We start from the raw sequence: 21,493 nt of genomic DNA, 5'->3' as shown, positions 1-21,493 counted from the left end.
CATGAGCAACCCAAGTTTCAGCAACATCTTTCTACCTGCATATTCTCACCTCCTAAATTCCATAGAGGAGTTCTTTTTAGCATGGGAGTGGAAGGTCTATGACCGAAACCCTTACATCCATAGTAACCTCCTCCAGGCCATGGAAGAAGCTTGTTTAGAAATTAAGCCGAGACTTGCCAGGGGTGGATGGGGTATACAGGGGGTTTTACACGAGCTGACTGGCCAGTCAGATCACAGACAATATTTGAGAATCTCTGGCCTGATGTAGACCAGAGACAGGTTGCTGAGGCAGAATAAATGTGATTTCTTTATGGACAGACTTTTTTCCCCCTCCATTTGTTTATATTGGTAAATACCTGAAAGTTGTTTTACTATGTATTGGGAGGCTCCAGACCTGCTCTCTTTGGAAATTGTCCTGAGATGACTTAAACAAAGTATGGACTTGAGTTGAAAGGATGAAAGGGGAAAGACAAAGCAGATGTTTGAATCATGCAGTTTCTCACTTTGCAGTTCAAATGTAGATCAGAAGTGTTTTAGTAGTGCGTTTGTATGTGCAAGGGTTGCTGAGAACATTTTTACCTTGCAAGTTCTGCCTGGAAGACTCTCTGTGTTTCTCCTTGTTGCGTGGCCTAAGGTGACACTTGGCATCTTTGATCTTAAACCGAGCCTTCTGTTTGATGGGTGGCATCAATGTATCTGTCCACAGCAGCGGAAATGGCACTATTAAACATGGCAGGCAGTATTTACTATTAAAGCATTTTGTGATGACTCATATAAAAACAAAACATATCCTTCCAATGTTGCAGCATGGCTGTGATGCGCATGTTAATGGTATTACTCTTTCACCTGCAAAGCCTCCATAGTGATTCTGCTTCAACTGAGCTTTGATCAAAATGTCCCCCACCTCCACGGTAAATGTTGTGGGGTAAAGGAAAGAAGTGAAGGAGACTTCTTAAGGTAAAGACATACGTACATACATTGTGCCACTATTATTTAAAGAAAACAAACCCTCCTTTTAATCACAAACATCTTGTATACAGTTACACAGTTTTGGCTGGGTGGTGGGTATGTTGGACATTTTGTATATAGTATTTTCTGATGATGATATGCATGTTCTTCATGACCCATGTCATGGATATGAGGACTTCACATCATGATAAAACTACTACTGCTGGTGCTTTGAAAGTTTCTGCCACAGGGAATTTTTGCTTTCCTTTCTTGAAAGAAGGTCTAGTGATTACAGTGCTAAAGGACAAAATTAGCAAGCAAAGAAGCTCTTTTCCTCATCAATCCCATCGTGGTTCTTCAGCTATTATTAACTATTTCATCAGTCCTGTGGGAACGATGAACAAACTAACAGCTCACATTTGTCTGACCCCGTTTTTTTGTTCTTTGGATTAAATTTATCAAAGAATAGTAGCAGGCTGGCATGTCCTCACTGTGTGTTACTGCATTGTTATAATGCTGCAATGTTATTTTCTCAAGGAAACATTTCCCATCATGCTTGGTTTACTCTACCGGCACAGGCGGGTAAGGCAGCGGTGGCATTCCTTTTCTGAGGAGCTTTACCAGGCTGAACTGGAAAACCACAGCTCAGTGTGTAGCTGTTCTCTGAGTCTGTAAGACACACACACACATACAGAAAACAAATACTGCAAGCCCAAGAACCTATGGAAAAGACACTGGACAAAGGGTGATAATAGGGTGACAAAAGTACTGCTGCAGAAGGAGATGGCAACGCCCAGAAAATCACACTCAGTAAAAAACAGACGAGTCTGAGTGGAGAGCTGCTAAAGGAGTCCCCCAACAAAGTAGAAATGAGCACGAGTACAATGAAGGGGAGGGGTTGAGCAGGGCTCATCACCACTAGAGGGCAGCAGAGTCTGCGGGATTACTACAGACAGGGAGCCAATGCCTCTGTTTCTCTTTTGTGCTCACATTGTAGGTGAGAGCTGAGTATTAAAGTCCACCAGAGTCCACCTGAGTGTGCTTTGAGGCCACTCACAGCTCTGTTATCTAATCTGCCTCCAGGGTTTAGCATGAAAGTCATGATTAAAAGCCTTGTTTTATTGCAATGAAATTTGGTTCAATAAAAACAGTGGTGCGGCTGCCCTTATATGGAAAACTTGGCTCTTTTGAATATGCCACAGTTAGGTAGCCTAACTAACTCTAACCCTTCAGTTAAGATCCTTCAGTAAACTATTAGTAATCATGTTATCAGTTATCCCACACTATCAGTGGGCAAGAATGAAGTACATCCCAGACACAAGCCTATTGCATATACATAGACATATGAAGACTAACCATTTGTGCTCAGACTCACACCTACTGGCAGCTAAGAGTTACCTATTGCCCTGAACTACATGTTTTTGGACTGGGGGAGGACGCTGTGGAATCTAATCGGGCACAGGGAGGACATCCTAACTCCACACAGACAGTGCTAATCACTATGCCACCCTAATTACCATCTACTGGTTCCAAAATATAGGGACACTTAATTTTGTGTATGTGTTAGTGTTGAGGTAGTCACGCTGGGAATCCTAAAAATGACAGCACTTAAGAACTTCTCAAGAAACAGCATTGGGGCCTGTGGGATGGATGGATAGGACAGGGCCTTTCATTTGCAAAATGAACAATCAGGGAACTGTAGCTTAAACACTGTAGCTTAAACACTGGTCATCCCTTGACCAAAAGTGGATAGAACAGCCTGACTGTGAAGCCGTGGTCACCATAATTTTTGTAAAGATGCCTTATCACCTAAAAGTGGGCTCCATCACAGCCCAGAATGTGTGACTGGAGATAAGAGTGAGACAACCCAGCAAATCCAGGATATTCAGTTTAAATTGGACTGACACATTTTTTCCATCCTGTACCTGAGATTCCATACCAGAAAATTCCCAGTTGCATAAATTGCTTTGCTTTATCAACTGGACACATGAGGCCATATTAGTTGAAACCTGAAGATACTTACTACGTACGAAGATAAGTTCTCTTTCTGGTGGCATTTCACCAAACATCATGAAAACTAGCCACAACTAGCAAACAATTGGTTTTTATTCTTAACAAACTACTTAAACTAGAAACAGTGGAAGTGATGCATTTTGTATGGAGTAGAAGGAGCCTCATGACAAAAAGTTTCTGGGGCCTTTCTGTGAGTTGCAGTACAAAGAAATGCAGGTTCTCTTATAAAAATTGCTTGTAGGTGTGAGTGTGAATTGTTATTGTCTCTGTAAGTAGACTCTATGATAGACCTATCCAGGATGAACCCCACCTGCAATCCCACTCCCTCCCGCAACAACAGATGGATGAATGTATGTATGTTATATAGACTCAGTGGACATAAAAAGTGTGTGTGTTTGTGTATGTACCTGCTAAGAAGAGGGCGTTGGAGGGGCATGAGAGTGAGCAGACCTCTGCCCCTCCACTCTTGGTGCATATAAGCTGAGCTCGGGGTGCTGGCTTCCCATTGGGCAGACATTTCACCATCTCTGAGGAACACATAAAGTCACATCACCGTGACAATGACATGGTCACATAGTCACAACCATACACACACACTCCCTATGACACAGATGAGAATGCTAACACACTGAGAGACAGTGCTCACCAATGCAGTCTTTCTTGTTCCAGTGGAGCTTTTGTCCAGGTGGACACACACACTCGTAGCTGCCCTGGGTGTTTATGCAGCCATGCTCACAGCTGCCATTGTTGATGCTGCATTCATCTATGTCTGAGACACAAGCACAAACAGCATGACAGCCAAGACAGTGTAGAACTTGCTAGGTTTATCGACACTTGTGATCCTCCACATGAAGCTGTGATTATTATCAATGAACACACACGCTTCCTGGGCGGCATGGTGGTCTAGTGGTTAGCGGTGTTGCTCCACAACAAGAAAGTTCGGTTCCCCGGCCTGGGGCCTTTCTGCACTGTGTTTGCATGTTCTCCCTGTGCTTGTGTGGGTTCCCTCCCACAGTCCAAAGACATGCACATTTAGGTTAATTGGCAGCTTTAAATTGGCTGTAGGTCTGAATGGCTGTTCGTCTCCGTCTGTCTCTATGTGTTGGCCCTACCATAGACTAGTGACCTGAGCAGGGTTTACCCCCCCTCACTCAGTGTGAGCTGGGATTAGCTCCCAGCTCCGGGACTAAAGTATCTGCAAAATGAAGAAACTGGAATTTAATATTTTGAGAATTTGATCCTGGGTTTTCTTTCTATGTTTTTGCCTTTTTATGCTTTCCATTGTGGCGTTTCATGAAAATACAAAACAGCTCGACTGTGTCGAATGTGTATATGGGATGTTGTAGTCCCCCCATTACCCTGTTGCCTTTCCTGGAGCTGTACAATATTATACTGAAGATGTAAATATGACCAGATGGGCTGTCAGTCTCTATGACAGCTTCAAAGAGTATACTGTTAGTATACTGTTATTTCAGAGGTGTCCAACTCCGGTCCTGGAGGGCCACTGTCCTGCATGTTTTAGATGTTTCCTGCTCCACCACACCTGTCTCAAATGATCAGCTCATCATCAAGCTCTGCTCAAGTTTGATGAGGAGTAATTCATTTGTCACTCATATATAGCCTTTTAGATTTTTTTGAAATTTCAAATCAAAATAAAATCTAATCAAATCAAATTTATTTGTATAGTGCCAAATCATAACAAATAAAACTTACATAACACTTACATCAAGGTCTAGACCAAACTCTTTATAAAATTATTTAAAGAGACCCAACAGATCGCCCGATGAGCAAACACTTGGCGACAGTGTCAAGGAAAAACTTGCTTTGAGAGGCAGAAACCTCAGGCAGAACCAGGCTCAGGGGGTGCAGCCATCTGCCTCGACCGGTTGGATTGAGAGTGGGAGAGAGAGAGAGAGGGAGATAGGCATGGGGGAGGGGGAGGGTGTAGTGTAGGGTGAGAATAAGAGCAAGAGAGGGGGATATTCAAAATAGGTGTAGGCAGGGACATAAGTGTAATAGGCCTGAGGGAACACAATGTCTCCTTCAGAAATATAGCCTCCCTGAAATGTAAAATAGAAAAAAAAATAAATATTTGGCTTTACACAAGCTGCTAATTACTTGCTCACTTCAGCTTTCCATTAGGACGTCAGAGGCAATGCTGTGTGTTGACTGAACATCAGGTGTGACACATGTAAATCATACAGAGATACAGACAAACACACACCCATGGGGAGACTCGCACTCATACACGCATATTAAACACAGTACACTGAGGGAGAACTTATTCAAGGGAACTGAGGTGTGAGATTACACATGCTCAGTGACCCCACACATGCACAAACACATACATTACACTCAGTCCCACACACTTCAGCTGTGTCAAGCAACCACTTCCAAGCCCATTTGCCGCTTCATGTGTTTCTCCCCAACTGTGGAGAATGACAGCAATGGGAGCATAGCCTCACCTCCACAATGGGTAAGGCCATAGAGGATGTAGCCCTTATTGCACAAACACTCGAAGCTGCCTGGGTAGTTGATGCAGGTGTGATCACAGGTTCTTTCAAAGGAGCACTCATCAATGTCTGAGGGAGAGCACAGAGAGACAACAGAGAGAGACATAAGAAAAACCCATAATTATCATCAGTGACAACTCAAGCTTCATTTATCACATTCTCTTAGAGGGTTTTGCATTCAGGATACATAACAGCTTTATAAGTGGGATGATATGGAAGCACTTTCTTAATTTAATTGGCTTTGCCTCCACAGAATTTATTATTTACACATTTCATCATTGCTCACATAATGGCTTCTCCTCTAACGTCGTCTATGCAGTGTTGGTTATATTAGAGTTGCAGTAACTTGTTTAAGTGTGTGGGTATTTGTGTTTATTTTGTATAATTTCAATTTAATTTCAATTAATCAAACACAGATCTATCTGTTAGTAATAAATCATTGTGTTACAAGCAAGTTATTCCCAATGATAACATTAAAACAATTATAAACCTATCTCTTTCAATGTTTTATTCATTGGCTATTCTGATACCAAATCAGCTAAATAGAATCATTGACGAGAAGATAAATCCTCTCAAGAACGACTTTTGCATGGCACCAAAGCTTCTATGATTTAACAAAAGCAGCAGCCAGAATCTTCACCAGATTGTCAGAGAGACATGAATCCAGTGAAACATTGCTGCACAGTAACATTCGTGACTAAATCCCCACTCATGGTACTGAATAGTCTGGTTGTGTCTGTGCTGAGTTCACTGTTGTTACTGTAGTTGTACAGTATCAACAGGTTCAACACATGGGAACAATGCAACTTTCTAATGATAGCTGGAGACAACAGTCATGAACACATATATGCATAAATGGTTGTTGAAGAGTGGTTTTGAAGCTTAGAGTGAGCTGCTCCACCTTAGCCATCTTGGCAGTGCCTGACTTTGCTCTTAAATTCCAGCTAATCCATAAATGTTCAAATAGCTGGGATGTGTGGAGCTAAGACCAGTGTATTCTGGTCTGTGACAAGCATATGCTTACCCACCTATCACTCAAAGGGGCCACCTCTCAATTTGATTTACTTTATAGCGTCTTGAAAAACAATACACAGGTAAGTTATACAAAATAGGACTTCGCATACAGTTGTCATTGTGAAGGAAAATGACTAAAGAGGCCAATCCTTTTTTGTACCACACTCTATTTCTAATTATTTCTGTTGCAAAGTAATACATTTCAACAATGCAGTCTATGGGGACTGACTTACTATTGGAGCCAGACTAGTAGTCAGTAAAAACACTGCAGGTTTTAGCTGCTCACTGTTGGCTTTATGCTTCAGCCCTGGATTACTTTAGAAATCAAAAGTGAACTGAAACCTCCCAAAACACTTTAATGACTTCATTGGATGAAATATATATATATTGTGTGTTTAATAAACAGTAACTACAGTAACAAGCCTTATGAAAACCTGTTGATGTAGTATTACTGTTGCAACAACTAGATCCCTCACACATTAATAGTTCCACATAGCACAAAGGAAGATACATTTGTATTGTAAAACGTCTCTGAGGTCTATATAATACTGTGTGAATATCAAAGTTCTCAGTTCACAGAGAAATGCACAGTCTGTTTGCAGAAACTGTCATGATCCATTCAGGTATCCTGCCAGCTTTTTCCTCTCACCTCCACTCACCTGTCTGTTCCCCCTTCCTCACCTGCTCCTCATCAGCAATCAACCCCAGATATAAGCACCTACCGCCAGACACTCATTGGCAGATTGTTCTTGTATAATGCCTGACTTTCCAGCACTCATCTGTGGGCTGCTGTCTGGTTCTGGATCAGCTTGCCTCTGCACTGGTAAACCTACCTGCCTTCTGTCCCTGACTCTGAGTTTTGCCGAGCGATCTTCTGGTCTTGGTCTGCCTGTGGCTGAGAGGCGTTTCACCAATTCCTGCTGTACCTTCTTATGAATAACACAGCAATATGAACCGGCTCTAATATAATTGATGAGGGCCAATTGGTAGGGCAGTTTACAGATATCAGTCGTCCTGACTCATTCATGGAAAAACAGAAGCTCTTCCCCTATTACTGAAGAGGTGATTAATCATAGGGGACATTACTGTCGACAAACACAAGTTACACTGAACGAGGACAAGAGCTCATTACTCTAGTAATTTTCACCAGTACACACATACAAATTCTAAGATATATAGATGTCCTTTAGGAGGTACAGTAGAGTTGTACTTGGCTGGGCTGGAGGGTCAATCTGATTTTTTTTTTCTTTTTTTTTTTTTCTTTTAACAGATACCTCCAGTGTTCCTGTCCTGTACATGTTAGCCATGGTCAGTGCTGTTTTTGTGTCTTTGTGTTATCCTGGTGGGGACACACTTGCAGGGATATGTGTCCCTACTAGGATATAAACACTTATGGCACTATAGGGACAAACATTGCAAAACGCTGCTTAGGGTTGAGTTGACCTTATGATCAGGGGTGGAGTTGTGCTTTGGTTGCCGTCAGTGTTAAGCATTCAGTTGCCACAGTTGATTCCAGGTAGGAGTGTTGACAGTGTAACAGGTCTCTACAGTATGTTTCATTGCTTTAGTTTTTAAATTCAATCTGTGAGTTTAAACCTGGTGCTTTCAATGACTGACCTTGGCATGTCCGTTCATCCGTGAGAAGTTTGTGTCCTTTCTGACAGCTGCACTCAAAAGAGCCCACTGTGTTCCTGCAGAAGTGATCACAGCCTCCGTTGTTCTCCTGGCATTCGTCAATGTCTGGGTAGAGACAATAAAAGGAGTAAAAACAGAGACAGTTTAAGCATCAAACTTTGATTGGCTTGTCAATAATGCATGGCCTTAGTCCATATAGTCCATATTCAGAGAAGAGTGCAAGTATTGACGGGGATTTCATTTGACTTAGTAACTTCTTAAGAATGTCTCTATACATTCAGTAACTCTTGGGGAAATGAGAGAGGGAGAAGTGCAACCAGATGAAAAGAAAAGACTACCTCTATTCAAAGTCTTTTAGGTGCTGGCCTGTGCTGTGCAGCAAGGCTCAAATATGTTCAGTGCAGGCCATTGTTCCTCATACCCTTTAGTTGACTACTTCAGTCATCAACAGAAACCAAGAGACTGTCATCAAGTCTCCAACTGACTTCAATTCATGATACCAGAGTGTTGGAGACACGCACTGTCTGTTTACAGACAAAAGAAAAACAACCTCAAACAGTAAATGTCAAACAATCTCTGCTGACTACCTGTAAAGATCTCCAGCAGGAGTGACTTCTTTTGGCTCTCCATAGAGATCCCACTGCTTTCTTATGATGCATTAGTTACCAGCAATTAATGGAGTCTAGCAACTGGAAGAGAGAGAGTGAGTGAGGAAAATGAGGGGAGGAATACATATATTCTTTTCATGCCGCTCCAAAGGATTGTTGATATATATTACAGGACATTACTGCCACTTCTTTATATCTGATCTATTTGCACCCTTTGAATACAGAATTTCACTGAAACATTCAGCATAACCTTTTTTAATGATTTTGCTGTGTCAAATTGTTCACTGGATAGCTTTTACTTGAGTTCTAGTCATGTATAGTGTATAAGAGTATAAAGGGAAACCTGAAATATGAATGTAGTGGTTTCAGAAACTAAAGGTCTAATGTATGATACTGGACCACTTTTATCTTTTATATACAGTCTATGAAGAACTGAAGACATTTAATGTATTTTCAAAGCAGCTTAAGCATCAAGTAACGTTTCTTTGGCAGTTGTTCCAACATTCCCAAATGTTTCCTAAAACCTTTTTCCCTTTAATTTTTTTTTTTTTTTTCACTTATTTATTTTATGTGACACTTTGGCAAATAATACTGTTGGTAAGTTTTTTTTTTGTTTTGTTTTTTTTTTTTGGTGTCTGTCTTAGGAACAAATTAAAGTTATATCAATTAAAACTGGAAAAGTTACAAATGGATGTCGGAATTTTAAATCCATTAAAATCACCTTCATGTCTTAAGGTAAAAAGAAACAGCAGCACGGTGGCATTGTGGAAAATGCTGGTATGGTTAACCGGTGACTCTAAATTGCCCAGAGACAACGTCAGTGTCAGCGGTTGGTCATCTGTCTGTCTCTGTTTTCCTGTAATGGACTAGCGACATGTTCAGAATGTATCCCTCCATTGCCCGATTCCATAAATCCATGGAAGAGCAAAGATGGAACTCTTGAGCCACAAATCATAGAACCACTAAGGCTAAATTACAATGAAACAGTCTGGCATATTATCAACTGTGCCCTTCGTTTTCATTATGTTGCAAAATGAAAGCGATTTTATGTCCTTGATTTCAAAAGTTGTACCATGAATTGGGCCACAGTCTCTGAAAAATGTGATTCAGTAACTGGGACACAGCTTGAGTGTTTCTCTGAGTCAGGCTGTCCCATCAGTCTGTTCAGTTTCCCCTGTTTCTCCTCTTTTGCTCCAGCTTATTTTCCTGGTTTAGCTATACTGTTGGTGCCTTCTTTGTTCCAGTTTGTTTACCTCAAACATTACAGTTGTTATTCAGGTATTCTCATTTACCCACCAGCCTTTGCTTGAGTCCTGAAAATCTTTACTTTTAAACATTTACTAGAAAGAAGAGATCAGGCTGGAAAGACTCAAAAGGTGGAAATAGGAGTAGGTAAGATGAGAACGAAAAGAAGATACGGAGTCAAGGAGGGGAGAGAGGGGACAATAGTCAGATTACACAGGCTAAGCCCTTTTTGATTGGTGCTCTAAGTGATGAAAACTGTGAGGGATTACCACCTAAGCTTTTGAGTCGGGGGATAAGTAGAGAAACGAGGGGGAGGGGAGAGGTGGAGGGAGTCTGAAAGAATGGGGGGGAGAAAAATTGCTGAAGGTGAATGATTCCTCAGTTATTGTTGGTTTTTGGTTTTGGTTTTTTTGGTACTTTGCTAAATAAAATGCAAAGAAACTTTCTTGAAATTTAACTCAATATTCAGGTCCCTGGTAGCATGGCAGCATAGTGGTTAGTGCTGATACCTCACAGCAAGAACAATGTGGGTTCAATTCCCAGGCCTGGGAAAGATGTCTTTTGACTCCAACATTGATAATTGTGCAGCAAATGCAGCTGAAATCACAGCTCAAGTCTTACGTTATCAAACGATGTCCTGGCTTTAAAGGCATGATTGAAAGTAGGTGGTCCAGACAAAGTGTTAGGCCTAGCCTAAAATGGTGTTGGCTTTGTCAAAGCATGTCACTTGATCAATCACATTAGAGATAACAAGTGGAGAGATGGGAAGATCTTGTCAACACACATATTCTAATTTCCTTCAGTAAAGCGTGATAGGAACTCTTATAAAAGAGCCCATAAGTCAGTCACTGTGTTTTTCCACCAAGGTAGACTCAGGCCTCCATAATCCTGGTCCTCTGACTCTGTTTCCTCTGGGAGCTTCTGCTGAATGAACTCTTCATCTAAATATGGTGGCGAGACAGAAATCCACAAGGTTCTGGCTACATGCTGTCATAAAAATGTAGTAAAGTGAGTGTCCCGCTGTGCCCTGTCAGAGACTGCCCCCTCTCTCCACCCAGATGGACTGAAACAGTTGGTGGTAGACAATGGGGCTCCAAATTTTATAAAGGGAGCTTAACAGGTAAGGGTAGTACCACACCCCAAAATGTAATTTCAAAGAAGCATTTAAAATGAATATATAAATGAATTTATTTTGGTTTCTCTCTGCTGTCCATTCAACCACCTACTGCTTTTGACAATGTTGTTTTCTTTTTTTTTTTTTTTTCTCTCCTTTTACTTCCTTTCTAAAACGCGGAGCCAGGTTTGCAGACATTTCTTTGTTCTTGTATTTAGCATGCTGACAGTTATGTGATGCAAGTTTCACACCGCACATATGCCAACTCTGAGTTACAATAAACCAACGTACGGGACAAACCACTAGAACACAAACTTCACAAATCTGCATTCTCCAGTCAGATGTGTGGGAAGTGAGGCATCAACATAAAGTAAGACACACACACAAACCAATTCTCTACATTCCCTCTCTACCCACACCCTCTCCACTCCAATGTCTATGTAAAAGCAGTGGATACCACCCCGGGTATATCCAACACAGACACAGCTTTGTAATTATTCTGGCAGCCACAAACACTGGCAGAACCACCACATCTACCCACACTTAATGGCCACTCTAGGGATGGCTGAGCCTTATAATGGGGTATATAATTACCTTTAATGGAGCTTAAATAGGCTTTGAGCTTAAATAAATACATTAAGCCTCTGCACATCTTGAAATGATAAAGTTTGCAAAATAGAAAGTGTGGACAGATAAGTCGAGTCAGGAGAGTAAATGGCTGCCTTACACAAAGTAAGACATTTCTCATTATTCTCACCTAAGAGATTAGAGGTTCATTTTACAGCTAATTACTGTAACTGTGAGAAACTTCTGATCTGATTTCTGTTGGAGGAAGTTTATATGCCTATTTGTCTATGAGGCTGTAACAAGAGTGACTCATAGGATTCGCAGAGTCACATGGTATCGTCATCAGTCATTCATGGTCATCTTGGGTCATGATAAGATAAAATTGAATTAATCCCAAAGACAATTGTTGTTCCAGGTTGCTCCAAATTATAAGTAATTGAAGACAAGTAACAAAATAAGAATTACAAGTGTAGCTCTAAAAATAAAATATATATGAAATAATAATTGTTTACACCTTATGTTTATTTATTTATTTGTTGATTCTGTGTTAATTTAGTTTGACCATCAATAATCTTAAAAGGACAAAACAACTGGCAACCTACAAACAGATTATGCATCAGCTTTGGCCAAAAAGTCATTTTGGCTCTAGATAGATTCTTTATTGTCTGCGCCAAAGGCAGAAATTTGTCTTTGACAGGGCTCATCACTTTTACACACACTCATACACAAACACAAACACATTTGAACCAGAAGAAACCATATTTAGAAGAGAAGGTGGAGATGAGGGGGAGTGACAGCTGACCTACTCTGTACTCTATTCTGACTGTTAGGCAGGTCGTCATGGATAGTACAGCCTGTCAGTCACACAGTAGCCACACCATGCCCTCCTTCGTGTTCAGTTTTCCTCTAAATGGGACCATCATTTAGAAAATTATGTTGTGTTGAAAAAGATGAGACACTGAAACCATAAACTGATTACATTAACATTAACAACAACAAATTTCTACATCTACTTTCACAGTCAATGAGCCCTTCAAATATTCATAGTCATTAAAAATGATCTCTACAAAAAAAAAAAAAAGATCTCTACACAGATCTGATGCTCTCATCTCACACCATGTAGTTATCCATTTCAGTCAAGTGGAAGAGCCTTTTTTCCATTTACGTGCAACATTAGAGTCTTCACTGGCATTTCACGTGTGAAACTATTCAGACACACAAATAAAATCTCTGAATGCAAATCCTGTGATCCTGTGGCGAAGCAGTGAATTATGTGGTCAGGAGCTCTGAGGCTCTGACAGTAGTGGATGCACTTTGACTTATCTGGGGTTTACATGGTGTGTAGAAGAATGTCCTTCAAAGCATCGGATTCCCTGTTTAATGAGTTTGTTTGATGTGAAAGAGTAAATTGATTACAAGTTCCCCACAAGCCACTTGGCACAGGTTAGGAGAAAAATCTGGCCCTTTCTAACACAATTTCTCAGTTACCATAATAACATACAACTCAACGTGTGCTGAATATCAATGTGAGCTGAAGGTTGGCCTTCAGGGAAGGAGCTTTTCTTCCAACTTAGATATTTTGGATCTGAAATCTTTACTGTACCGGCTGCATAGCAGGCTGTGGGCCGAAGGAGAAGGCTCACTAACATCCCCCTTGGCCAAGAGAAACAAGCCCTCCTCCCCCTTGCCTGTTCCTCTGTGGACATCAGGGAGTGTTTGAGAAGTTCAGTGTTTGGAATGAGAAACCAAACTCCAGCAGAGACACTAATACTGCTGCAAGACTTAGCTGCCTGATTGAGACCCACTGACTGACCCAGTTGAGCAGTGCTGACAGTCCATCGCCACTGAAAGCAGAGTGAATGAACCCTAGTTTCTCTAACTCAGCATCCATAATTGAAAGGGCAGGTCTTGATTATTAATCTAGTCACTTAAAACCTCATTTGGACCTGCTTGGGCAGCTCATACCTCTCAAATACGCATTGCACAGAGTGGAGAGAAGCTGTATAATTTTACCGAATATTTGCAGTAAAAAGCAATTAAATGGAATGCATCTGCAGTAATCCAAACCTCTACAAATAACTACTGGTAATCGGGGATGGAGTTTTCCTGGGAGCGCTGGTTTTCTTCACAGGGTGTTGCCAGTAGAGAGGACATCAGGCTAGGAGGCAGAACGTAGTGAGTCTGAGTCTGATTCTGTTAAATAACAAATACTTCAAGGACATATGTGGGCCAAGGTAAAGTCTCAGGTTTATACAACAATAAAATAGCTACTGATGTGGGCCCTGTTTGGGCCAAAGCAGGGACTGCCAATCTTACAGTCATGTAAGGTGAGGGAGATCGCAGTACTATGAAGTGTGCCTGATGAATGTCGACACTACAGAGCTATGACTCCTCGCTCAGAGGAACAGGGATGTATGTTGATTACTACACCAAAACCAGTGAGAACACATATTGTATTTTATGTTATGTGATAATAAAAGTGAGGCAACATGGAATATGTAATATGGTCTCATCAATTTGATACAATAATGGCTGACATTTAGATAGAAGCTTTTCATATGTAGACATCACTGATCCATAGCCACAACGCTCAAATGAGTGAGTGCATGGCTGAGTGAACAGCTACAACAATCAGTCAATCAGTCATTTGGTAAGAAACAGAAAGTCATGGCTGAAAGGTCGAGCTGCTGGCAGAGTATTGCATCAAATCGTCTTCAGCAAGAGTTGACTGGAAGGGAAAAGCTGATTAAAGAACTTTGGAGAACTTCATGCAGCATGCACTGAAGATGGAGACAAGAGTATCAAGAACTACCACACAGATGTCTTCAGGAAATTGATTATAACAGTGAAAATCCAAGTGCCAAGCCACTATTAAACCAGAGACAAATGACACAGACAGAGGCAGTCTCGGATTGAGGAAAACAACTGGACTTTTTCTCAGTGGTTCAACATCCTCTTTTCTGAGGAAGCCACATTTTCACTTCATTAGGAAATGAAGGTTCAAAGGAAGCCTGGAGGAAGGAGGTACTTGCTGCCTGAACTCCAGCCTGACGCTTGCAGGTGTGAAGTCAATGTCTATCAGTGTGCCAATTATATTATTATGATTTTGATGATGATGATGATGATGATGATTATTGCTGATATTATTGCTGTTGTGCATATTGTAATATGCAATATCATAAAGAGACACCCACACAGACACTTCACATTTTCCAACTAACTGTTCTAACCCAAACCCTATAGAGAATCTATGGGCTATTGTCCAAAGGAAGATGAGAAACAATCCCAATGAGCTGAAGGCCACGATCAAATCTACCTGGGCTCAAGCTCACCTTAGCAGAGCCACAGGCTGTTCTCCATGCCACACTGTACTGATTCACCATCAGAAAAATGTTTAGATGTTTTAGCAATGTTCAAATTTAACATTTCTCTATTGTAAATCCTTTTTTATTGATCCTACATTGAATTTTGTGAGCTGTAATTATCCAACTTAAAATAAAAAAGGCTTCAAATACTTCCTTCATGTGTAATAAAGCTAGAATACATATTCAGATTTGAGATTTGAGAACTGTACCTGTGTGTTACACATTTTATTAAAGATCTCTCAATCAACTGAGAATAAATAGCTCATTAGTGAATGAAAATAATCATTGATTGCAATGGTTGACATATAAATGTACTGCCCATCATGTCACATGGTGCTCCTATTGTTCATTTACAGCACTTTATAAGTGTCTGTCTGCAAATTTATTTGTATAATATGATGTTCTTATAGTTTTTGAATATCATCATGTCCTTATCTTAGTTTGACCCAAGTACGTGTGTGTGTGGGGGGGGTTCAGGTTTTTTCAGGTGGAAGTGGAATGTAGACCAGTGGAAACGTATCTCAGGTGCCAATATAAACTGTGTACTATACAGCACCATACATGAAACACACTCAATCTGGATTGTATGTGTACAACCTATTCCAGACTGGCCACACACACATTAACATTGTATTATAAACTGCATCAATTATTTGTTATACTCCCAAATGGTGTTTTAATTAAGTATCCCTCAGTTTGTGACCTGGAGTCAGAAATTGCGTAAAGGTCACATCTATGTCTGCACCTCACCTGTCATGCCATGACCACAGATTCCTTCCTGTGTTGGTCATAGCCAGGACCTCTTGTGACATTTCCTCTGTGGTTAAGCTGAGGTCCCTGAGTCTGTATTTAGTGCTTTGTGTCAGTGAAGGAATTCTCTGCCAGTTAAGGCCCAAGGTTTAGGCCCAGATTGCAGTTTAGATTGTTTTGAACTCTGGTTTGATTGCCCAATGCTCTGTATATGCATCTTAAATTAATTACATTTTTTTTTTCACTTTGTGGTTCAAAAGAAATCCTGGTCTGATGCTGTTCCTCAGCTCAGAAAGGACTCTTCCTCAGTTCTTGGGTTTGTAGTACCTGAAATATAAATTATGTGGCCATTTAATCCTTCATCCTGAACTGTTATTGCAGTGAAGCAGGGAGTATTATCCTGCTGAAAGAAGCCACTGACATTGGGAAATATGGAGTCCTTGAAGGACTGGACTTGGTCTGAAAAATGTTTAAGGAGGTGATACATATCAAATTAAAATCCATTGCCACATGGCAGGACCACATAAATGACAGGGTTCTCAGCAGAACATTGTCCAAAGCATGACACTGCTTCCAACAGCTTGTCTTCTTCACATAATGAATGTTTTCCTCAGGTAGAAGACACTCGTCATTAGGCATGGACTTCTGGTCCATCACCCATTCTAATGCTCATGTGTCCTCTGTAGCAGCTTTAGGTGGTGGACAGAGGTCAACTTGGACACCCTGAAACTATACAGCCCCATACACCATGAGTTGTATTTGTTATGTTATTTTATGGCTAAATGGCCCACACTGTGCATCACAATATTGCCAAATCTCTTGAGCACAGATTTTTCACTTGTAATATAACAATAATTTAGCAGAAGGGAAAAGCTGTCCATGGTTTGGCTAAAAACAGCACATTTGAGTATAAACTGGGGATTGAGAGCAAATCACACTCCAAGGAGCCCCAACCTGGAGTCAGCTCACTCTATTTATATGATCTTTCATTAATTTTCAACCATTTATCTGTTTCTGGGTCACGGGGGGTGCTGAATTCAATCCCAGCTCATACTGAGCGGGGTACACCCTGGACAGGTCACCAGTCCATTGCAGGGCCAAGACACAGAGACAGACAGAGACAAACAGCCACTTGCATACCTTTAGACTCACCAATCAACATGTATGTCTTTGGATGGTGGGAGGAAACTGGAGGAAACCCACGCAGGCATGGGGAGAACATGTATATTTCGCACTGAAAGGCCCCAGGCCCAGGAACCAAACCTGCGACCTTCTTATTGTGGGGTTACAGCGCTAACCACTATGCCGCAGCGCTGCCCATTTTTATATGATGCAGGGCTACAATTTTAATGATTGATTTTACATGTTCTTCTTTTATAAACTAATAAATTTTAATAAAAAAATTATTTTCAGCGATGAGAATGGTGGTCATAGTCACAGTCAAGGGAGGACCACAAAAGTTGCTTCAGTGTCCGTGGTCTAAGGTGGTTAGGAAGGGCCACACCTTGGTAGACTGCATCTTGACAAGAATGTGATCACTGAACTGGGGCATATGAAGAATGAACAAACAATGCAGCTGTTTTTGTTGAGTTGGTGGTCTTGTAAAAACTCTGTTTTGTTGTGATGAAGAATGAACATATCTACAAGAGTTAATCTGTGAATCTGGATGGAAAATTGACATGCTGAATTTTTAATCAAATTCAGCATGTCAATTTTCCATGTCAGCAATTCAGCTCCAGTCTGGTTTTGTCTCTCTATCTCTCCCTATCTCACTCAGCTGTCAGTTTGAGAGCCCCGTGATGACACACCTCCTCGGGTTGCTTTGTCTGTCATCATGAGAGGCTGAACCGCCTTGTCTGTCAGTGCGGATGAAAGAGCATTTATCAGACTGGAGGGTTTTAAACATACCGTGCATAGTTTATATTGAAATGATTATGATAGACAGGCATGACGGGGCACATCCAACAGGCTTTGGTGCTAGGTACACATGGACAGGGAGGGAGAGCTGGAGGTAGAGAGAAATGTCTGTCTCTATCAAGTAATTTAGTGGCACATGAGATGAGGACACCTCACAGCGTGGCACTTACCTTGCTGTAAACTGCTATGTTGACTAAACAGCTAAATGTTAGCAATTATACTGTGGATGTTCACAACACTACACTGCTATCATGATTGCAGTTACATGTGCCACCAGACTGCACACACACCTGCCAACATACGATATCCTTCATAGCTTTAAGAGGTGTCAAAGTCAAAGTCAAAGTAAACGTTATTGTCAATCAAACCATACAACAAGCAATTGCACAGCAGAATGACATTGTGTTTCTCCCCACTCCAATGTGCTGTTTCTGTTGGAAAAAAGACAATAATTTACCTAGAAAATAATTTGCCTAAAAAAAGGGCACATAGTCATACACTTTGCATAGCTGTATGACACATAAACAGATAGGGACAGACAGGACATAGCATTGCGCAAAAAAATGCAGTTTTTTGTTTGTTTGGGGTTTTTTTTGTTTGCTTGCTTTTTTTGTGAGTGCCATTGCAAAAGTTACTTAATGCCCACTTGACTAAAGGATGGGAAGGACTGATTGGTCAGGCCCCATCAATAAAGAAAAGACTAATGAGGAAACCCATCTCAACAAAGGGAGAAGAGGGCTTCAGCTTAACAGCGGATCACAGTGCTAACACTGAAAACAAGAAAATACCTTAAAGTTCCTGCAGAGTGCTTGAAACTATGCTATGATTCATAATTTGTTTTCCAGATAAAAAAAAGCGCATTTGCTTTTCCTGATTGAAACCTGGTTGATACCTTAAGTTCAAACCATTACATTCATAATCCTGGTTGACAGGTGGAGGAAAAGAGAGGATCAAGGTAATCAGCGAGCTCCCTGTCAGAGCCTCAGTGTTGAGACCCTAGTCATTCTATTTATATAATTATATAATCTCAGTTTGTTAATTTTTTATTATATGCCTTGTATGTGCATGTAACATTTTATGGATGTATGCAAGGTCAAACACTTTTCATCAAAGGAGGTTGCTAACAGTGAAAGTTGCTGAAAAATTTGTGTTATAGACATTCAGTAAACCTAGAAATATATTTCCTTAGAGAGAATATTTTCTATTGTCTGTTGTAGTATCTAGCCAGGAAGACAGGAAGTATCTTTCTCTGGATAATCCTCCAGACACTCAGCTGTTTTCAGGGATTTTTTATTCAGTGAAAAATAGTTCCATAAACTTATCACAATATGTTTTCTGGATCATTCACAGTAAAGGGGAGTTTAGCTACAAGTCATTAGGATAATAACAGTTCAGTTCCATGCAGCTCCATTGGGATGGAATTGGACAGCTACTGTAACAGATTTATGTCTAAGAATGTCAACTTTCCCTTTAAAGTTAACTGAGAGATACAGTCTTACCCAAGACTTGACTTTCAGCCTTGACAGTAGTGGCCACTTGTTGCTACACCTCAAATTTACCCAGTCCTCAACACCCTGTCCAGATGTTTAAGGGCTTATTCGCTGTAGTCATTTTAAATAAATTAAAAAGAAGAGTTAAGCTGTGCTCCCATACTTTTGTGGACAGTAGCAGTAAGGTTGCAGACTGTCAGAATATGGTTCATGCGTATAAAGCTCTGGGTTCACTTCAGTGTGTGTTTGAGCGTCTTTCCTCACTCAGTGCCCAGGTGAAAGATATTGATCGATGATCGCTGCATGCTCCATGTCTCTCAGCTCCCCTTAGCATTCATCCTCACTCCTGGATTTATGAAGCCCAGCGGCTGATCCACAGCCAAATTATGTGGGCGGGGCACAGCTGGACTGCATGCCTATCCATCTTCCCAAGTCAACTCAGGCCCAAAGAGAGGGACTCTTCATATTTCCTCTGCTGTAAATGCAGGGCTCTGTTAGGACCACAAATCACCTTGGGACACAGAGTGGAAGTGTTTGCGCTAGCTACTACACTTGACATTAACAACAAGGCACCAGACAAGATGTCTTCCCAGCATGCAACATGCTTGTCACACGTGTCAAATGGTTGGGATAATAATATCTATTTCCACTGACTTTAACGTGGACCCAATCCAGTAATTCGCTTCCAAGAGGAATGACTAACAGCTTTAGTTTTAGAAAGATCAAGTGACAAGTTCAGGGGGTGAAGGAAGAAGTCAGGCGATGTCATCATAGAGTGAAAGAATATAGATAGGCTAGAAGACAAAGAGGGAACACAACCAGCCATTTCTAGTTTCCTACTGGTCTATTTTTCTCTAATCTTCCTAATTTACTAAAACCCTGCGTCCTCCTATGAGGACATGACAGATTAGGTTCCTTGTGCCATTATACTTAATTTTGCTTAACTTACAGCTGTGAGGCTCATTCATAGACACTTGTGCCTGTCAATTTGTTCTTGCAAAAGCAAATTAAAATCTCAGGTGGCTAATGTGCATATTGCTGTAATTGTAGCAACAGCAATTTCAAACTGAACCTGACCAATTCCAACCAGAACATTTTCCCATCATTACATCTACTTGTTTTCCACTTTGATTTATAAATGCAGGGACAGAAGATCAGAAAACTGAGAGACTTCAATTACACAAACCATTCTGAAAAAGAACACATTACAATAACACTTTGACACAATTACATATAGTCCAAGCAGTATAGATAGTCCTTTTAGCCCACATTTAGGCTTTTCTGTAAGCTTTTTATAAGCAGCTGACAGCTATGTCTCTGAATGAGAAACCTATTGCCTGTGGCATCACCCACTGGACCCAAAAGGAGAAGTAAGACATGCGCACGTACACTGGGGCTTGTTAGAAAGAAGCGATTCTCTATTTTAAGGAGAAAAATATGCTTGAATCTTTGTGGAAAAATAATGCTCAAAAGACAAGATGATATTTGGAAGAATAAGTGCTTCCTATGGGCTTAATATTGGGAATATGATGTTTAAGATTTAAAGTTGATTGCTAATAGGTCAATCTGGGTGCAGCCTCTGCTGCCTATCATGGGAGTTTTGATTTGAGACTGATTGATTTGTCTGTTTTTTAATTTACAAGCAGAGAAATGTATTTACCGCAGTTGCAGCTGGATGGTGCTGTCTGTTCATATGTCACTGTGTGTGTGGGTGAAAGTGAAGGAGAAAGAGAGGCCAGTGTGGGCCTCAGTGTTCAAACATCTCATAGTTTGCAGACGCATCGTCTACCTGCCAGGCCTGAGACAGCTCCAGCTCCAGTACTTCACACACCTACATGCCACATTCTCAAACTGCCTGACACTCATTTCACAAACACACACACACATGCACACATACAAACACAAACACACTCTAACACTCTCACACCTCACACTCACACTCACACACATACAGAGACTGTATCACACAATTAATAGAAGCACACTGTCATCACAAGAGGGCGAAGAGCCTGACTTGTAAATGGCTGTGTCACTGTCACATGACCAGTGGTTGGTTGGTTCTATGTACATGGTTGTACTTGGCTAGTACTTGGTTGCTATAATTACCTTTTGAGCATGTCTGCTACATGGGGTGAAGTCCCTCACAGTTCCATCTCTCTGTCCAAATAAGCCGAAAAGAGGACATCTAACTATCAACCTCTACAGGCCTGTGGCGCATGATTGCATGATTGTTCTTCTCAGTCAGTACAGACTGCATGTCTTAGAGAAGATCCCCTGTTGACCACAGGCACCACAGGCATCGTGCCAGAATGTT

General features: G+C 41.0%; 1 protein-coding gene across 4 annotated transcripts in view; it reads right to left on the bottom strand.

Moving 5' to 3' along the window:
* scube1 (signal peptide, CUB domain, EGF-like 1) overlaps positions 1–21,493 on the bottom strand; it is a 104,127-nt gene that overhangs the window by 12,855 nt on the left and 69,779 nt on the right. For all 4 annotated transcript variants that reach the window (XM_029495189.1, XM_029495190.1, XM_029495191.1 and 1 more), the window contains 6 exons: positions 8,106–8,228; positions 5,427–5,543; positions 3,608–3,730; positions 3,369–3,488; positions 1,519–1,617; positions 580–696 (listed from right to left, as the gene is read on the bottom strand). In XM_029495189.1, the coding sequence (XP_029351049.1) occupies positions 580–696; positions 1,519–1,617; positions 3,369–3,488; positions 3,608–3,730; positions 5,427–5,543; positions 8,106–8,228 (699 nt within the window). The remainder of the gene's footprint in view (positions 1–579; positions 697–1,518; positions 1,618–3,368; positions 3,489–3,607; positions 3,731–5,426; positions 5,544–8,105; positions 8,229–21,493) is intronic.

Source organism: Echeneis naucrates, chromosome 23 (genome assembly GCF_900963305.1).
Source record: "Echeneis naucrates chromosome 23, fEcheNa1.1, whole genome shotgun sequence".
Lineage (NCBI taxonomy): Eukaryota > Metazoa > Chordata > Actinopteri > Carangiformes > Echeneidae > Echeneis > Echeneis naucrates.
This window is presented reverse-complemented; position numbering and strand designations above follow the sequence as displayed.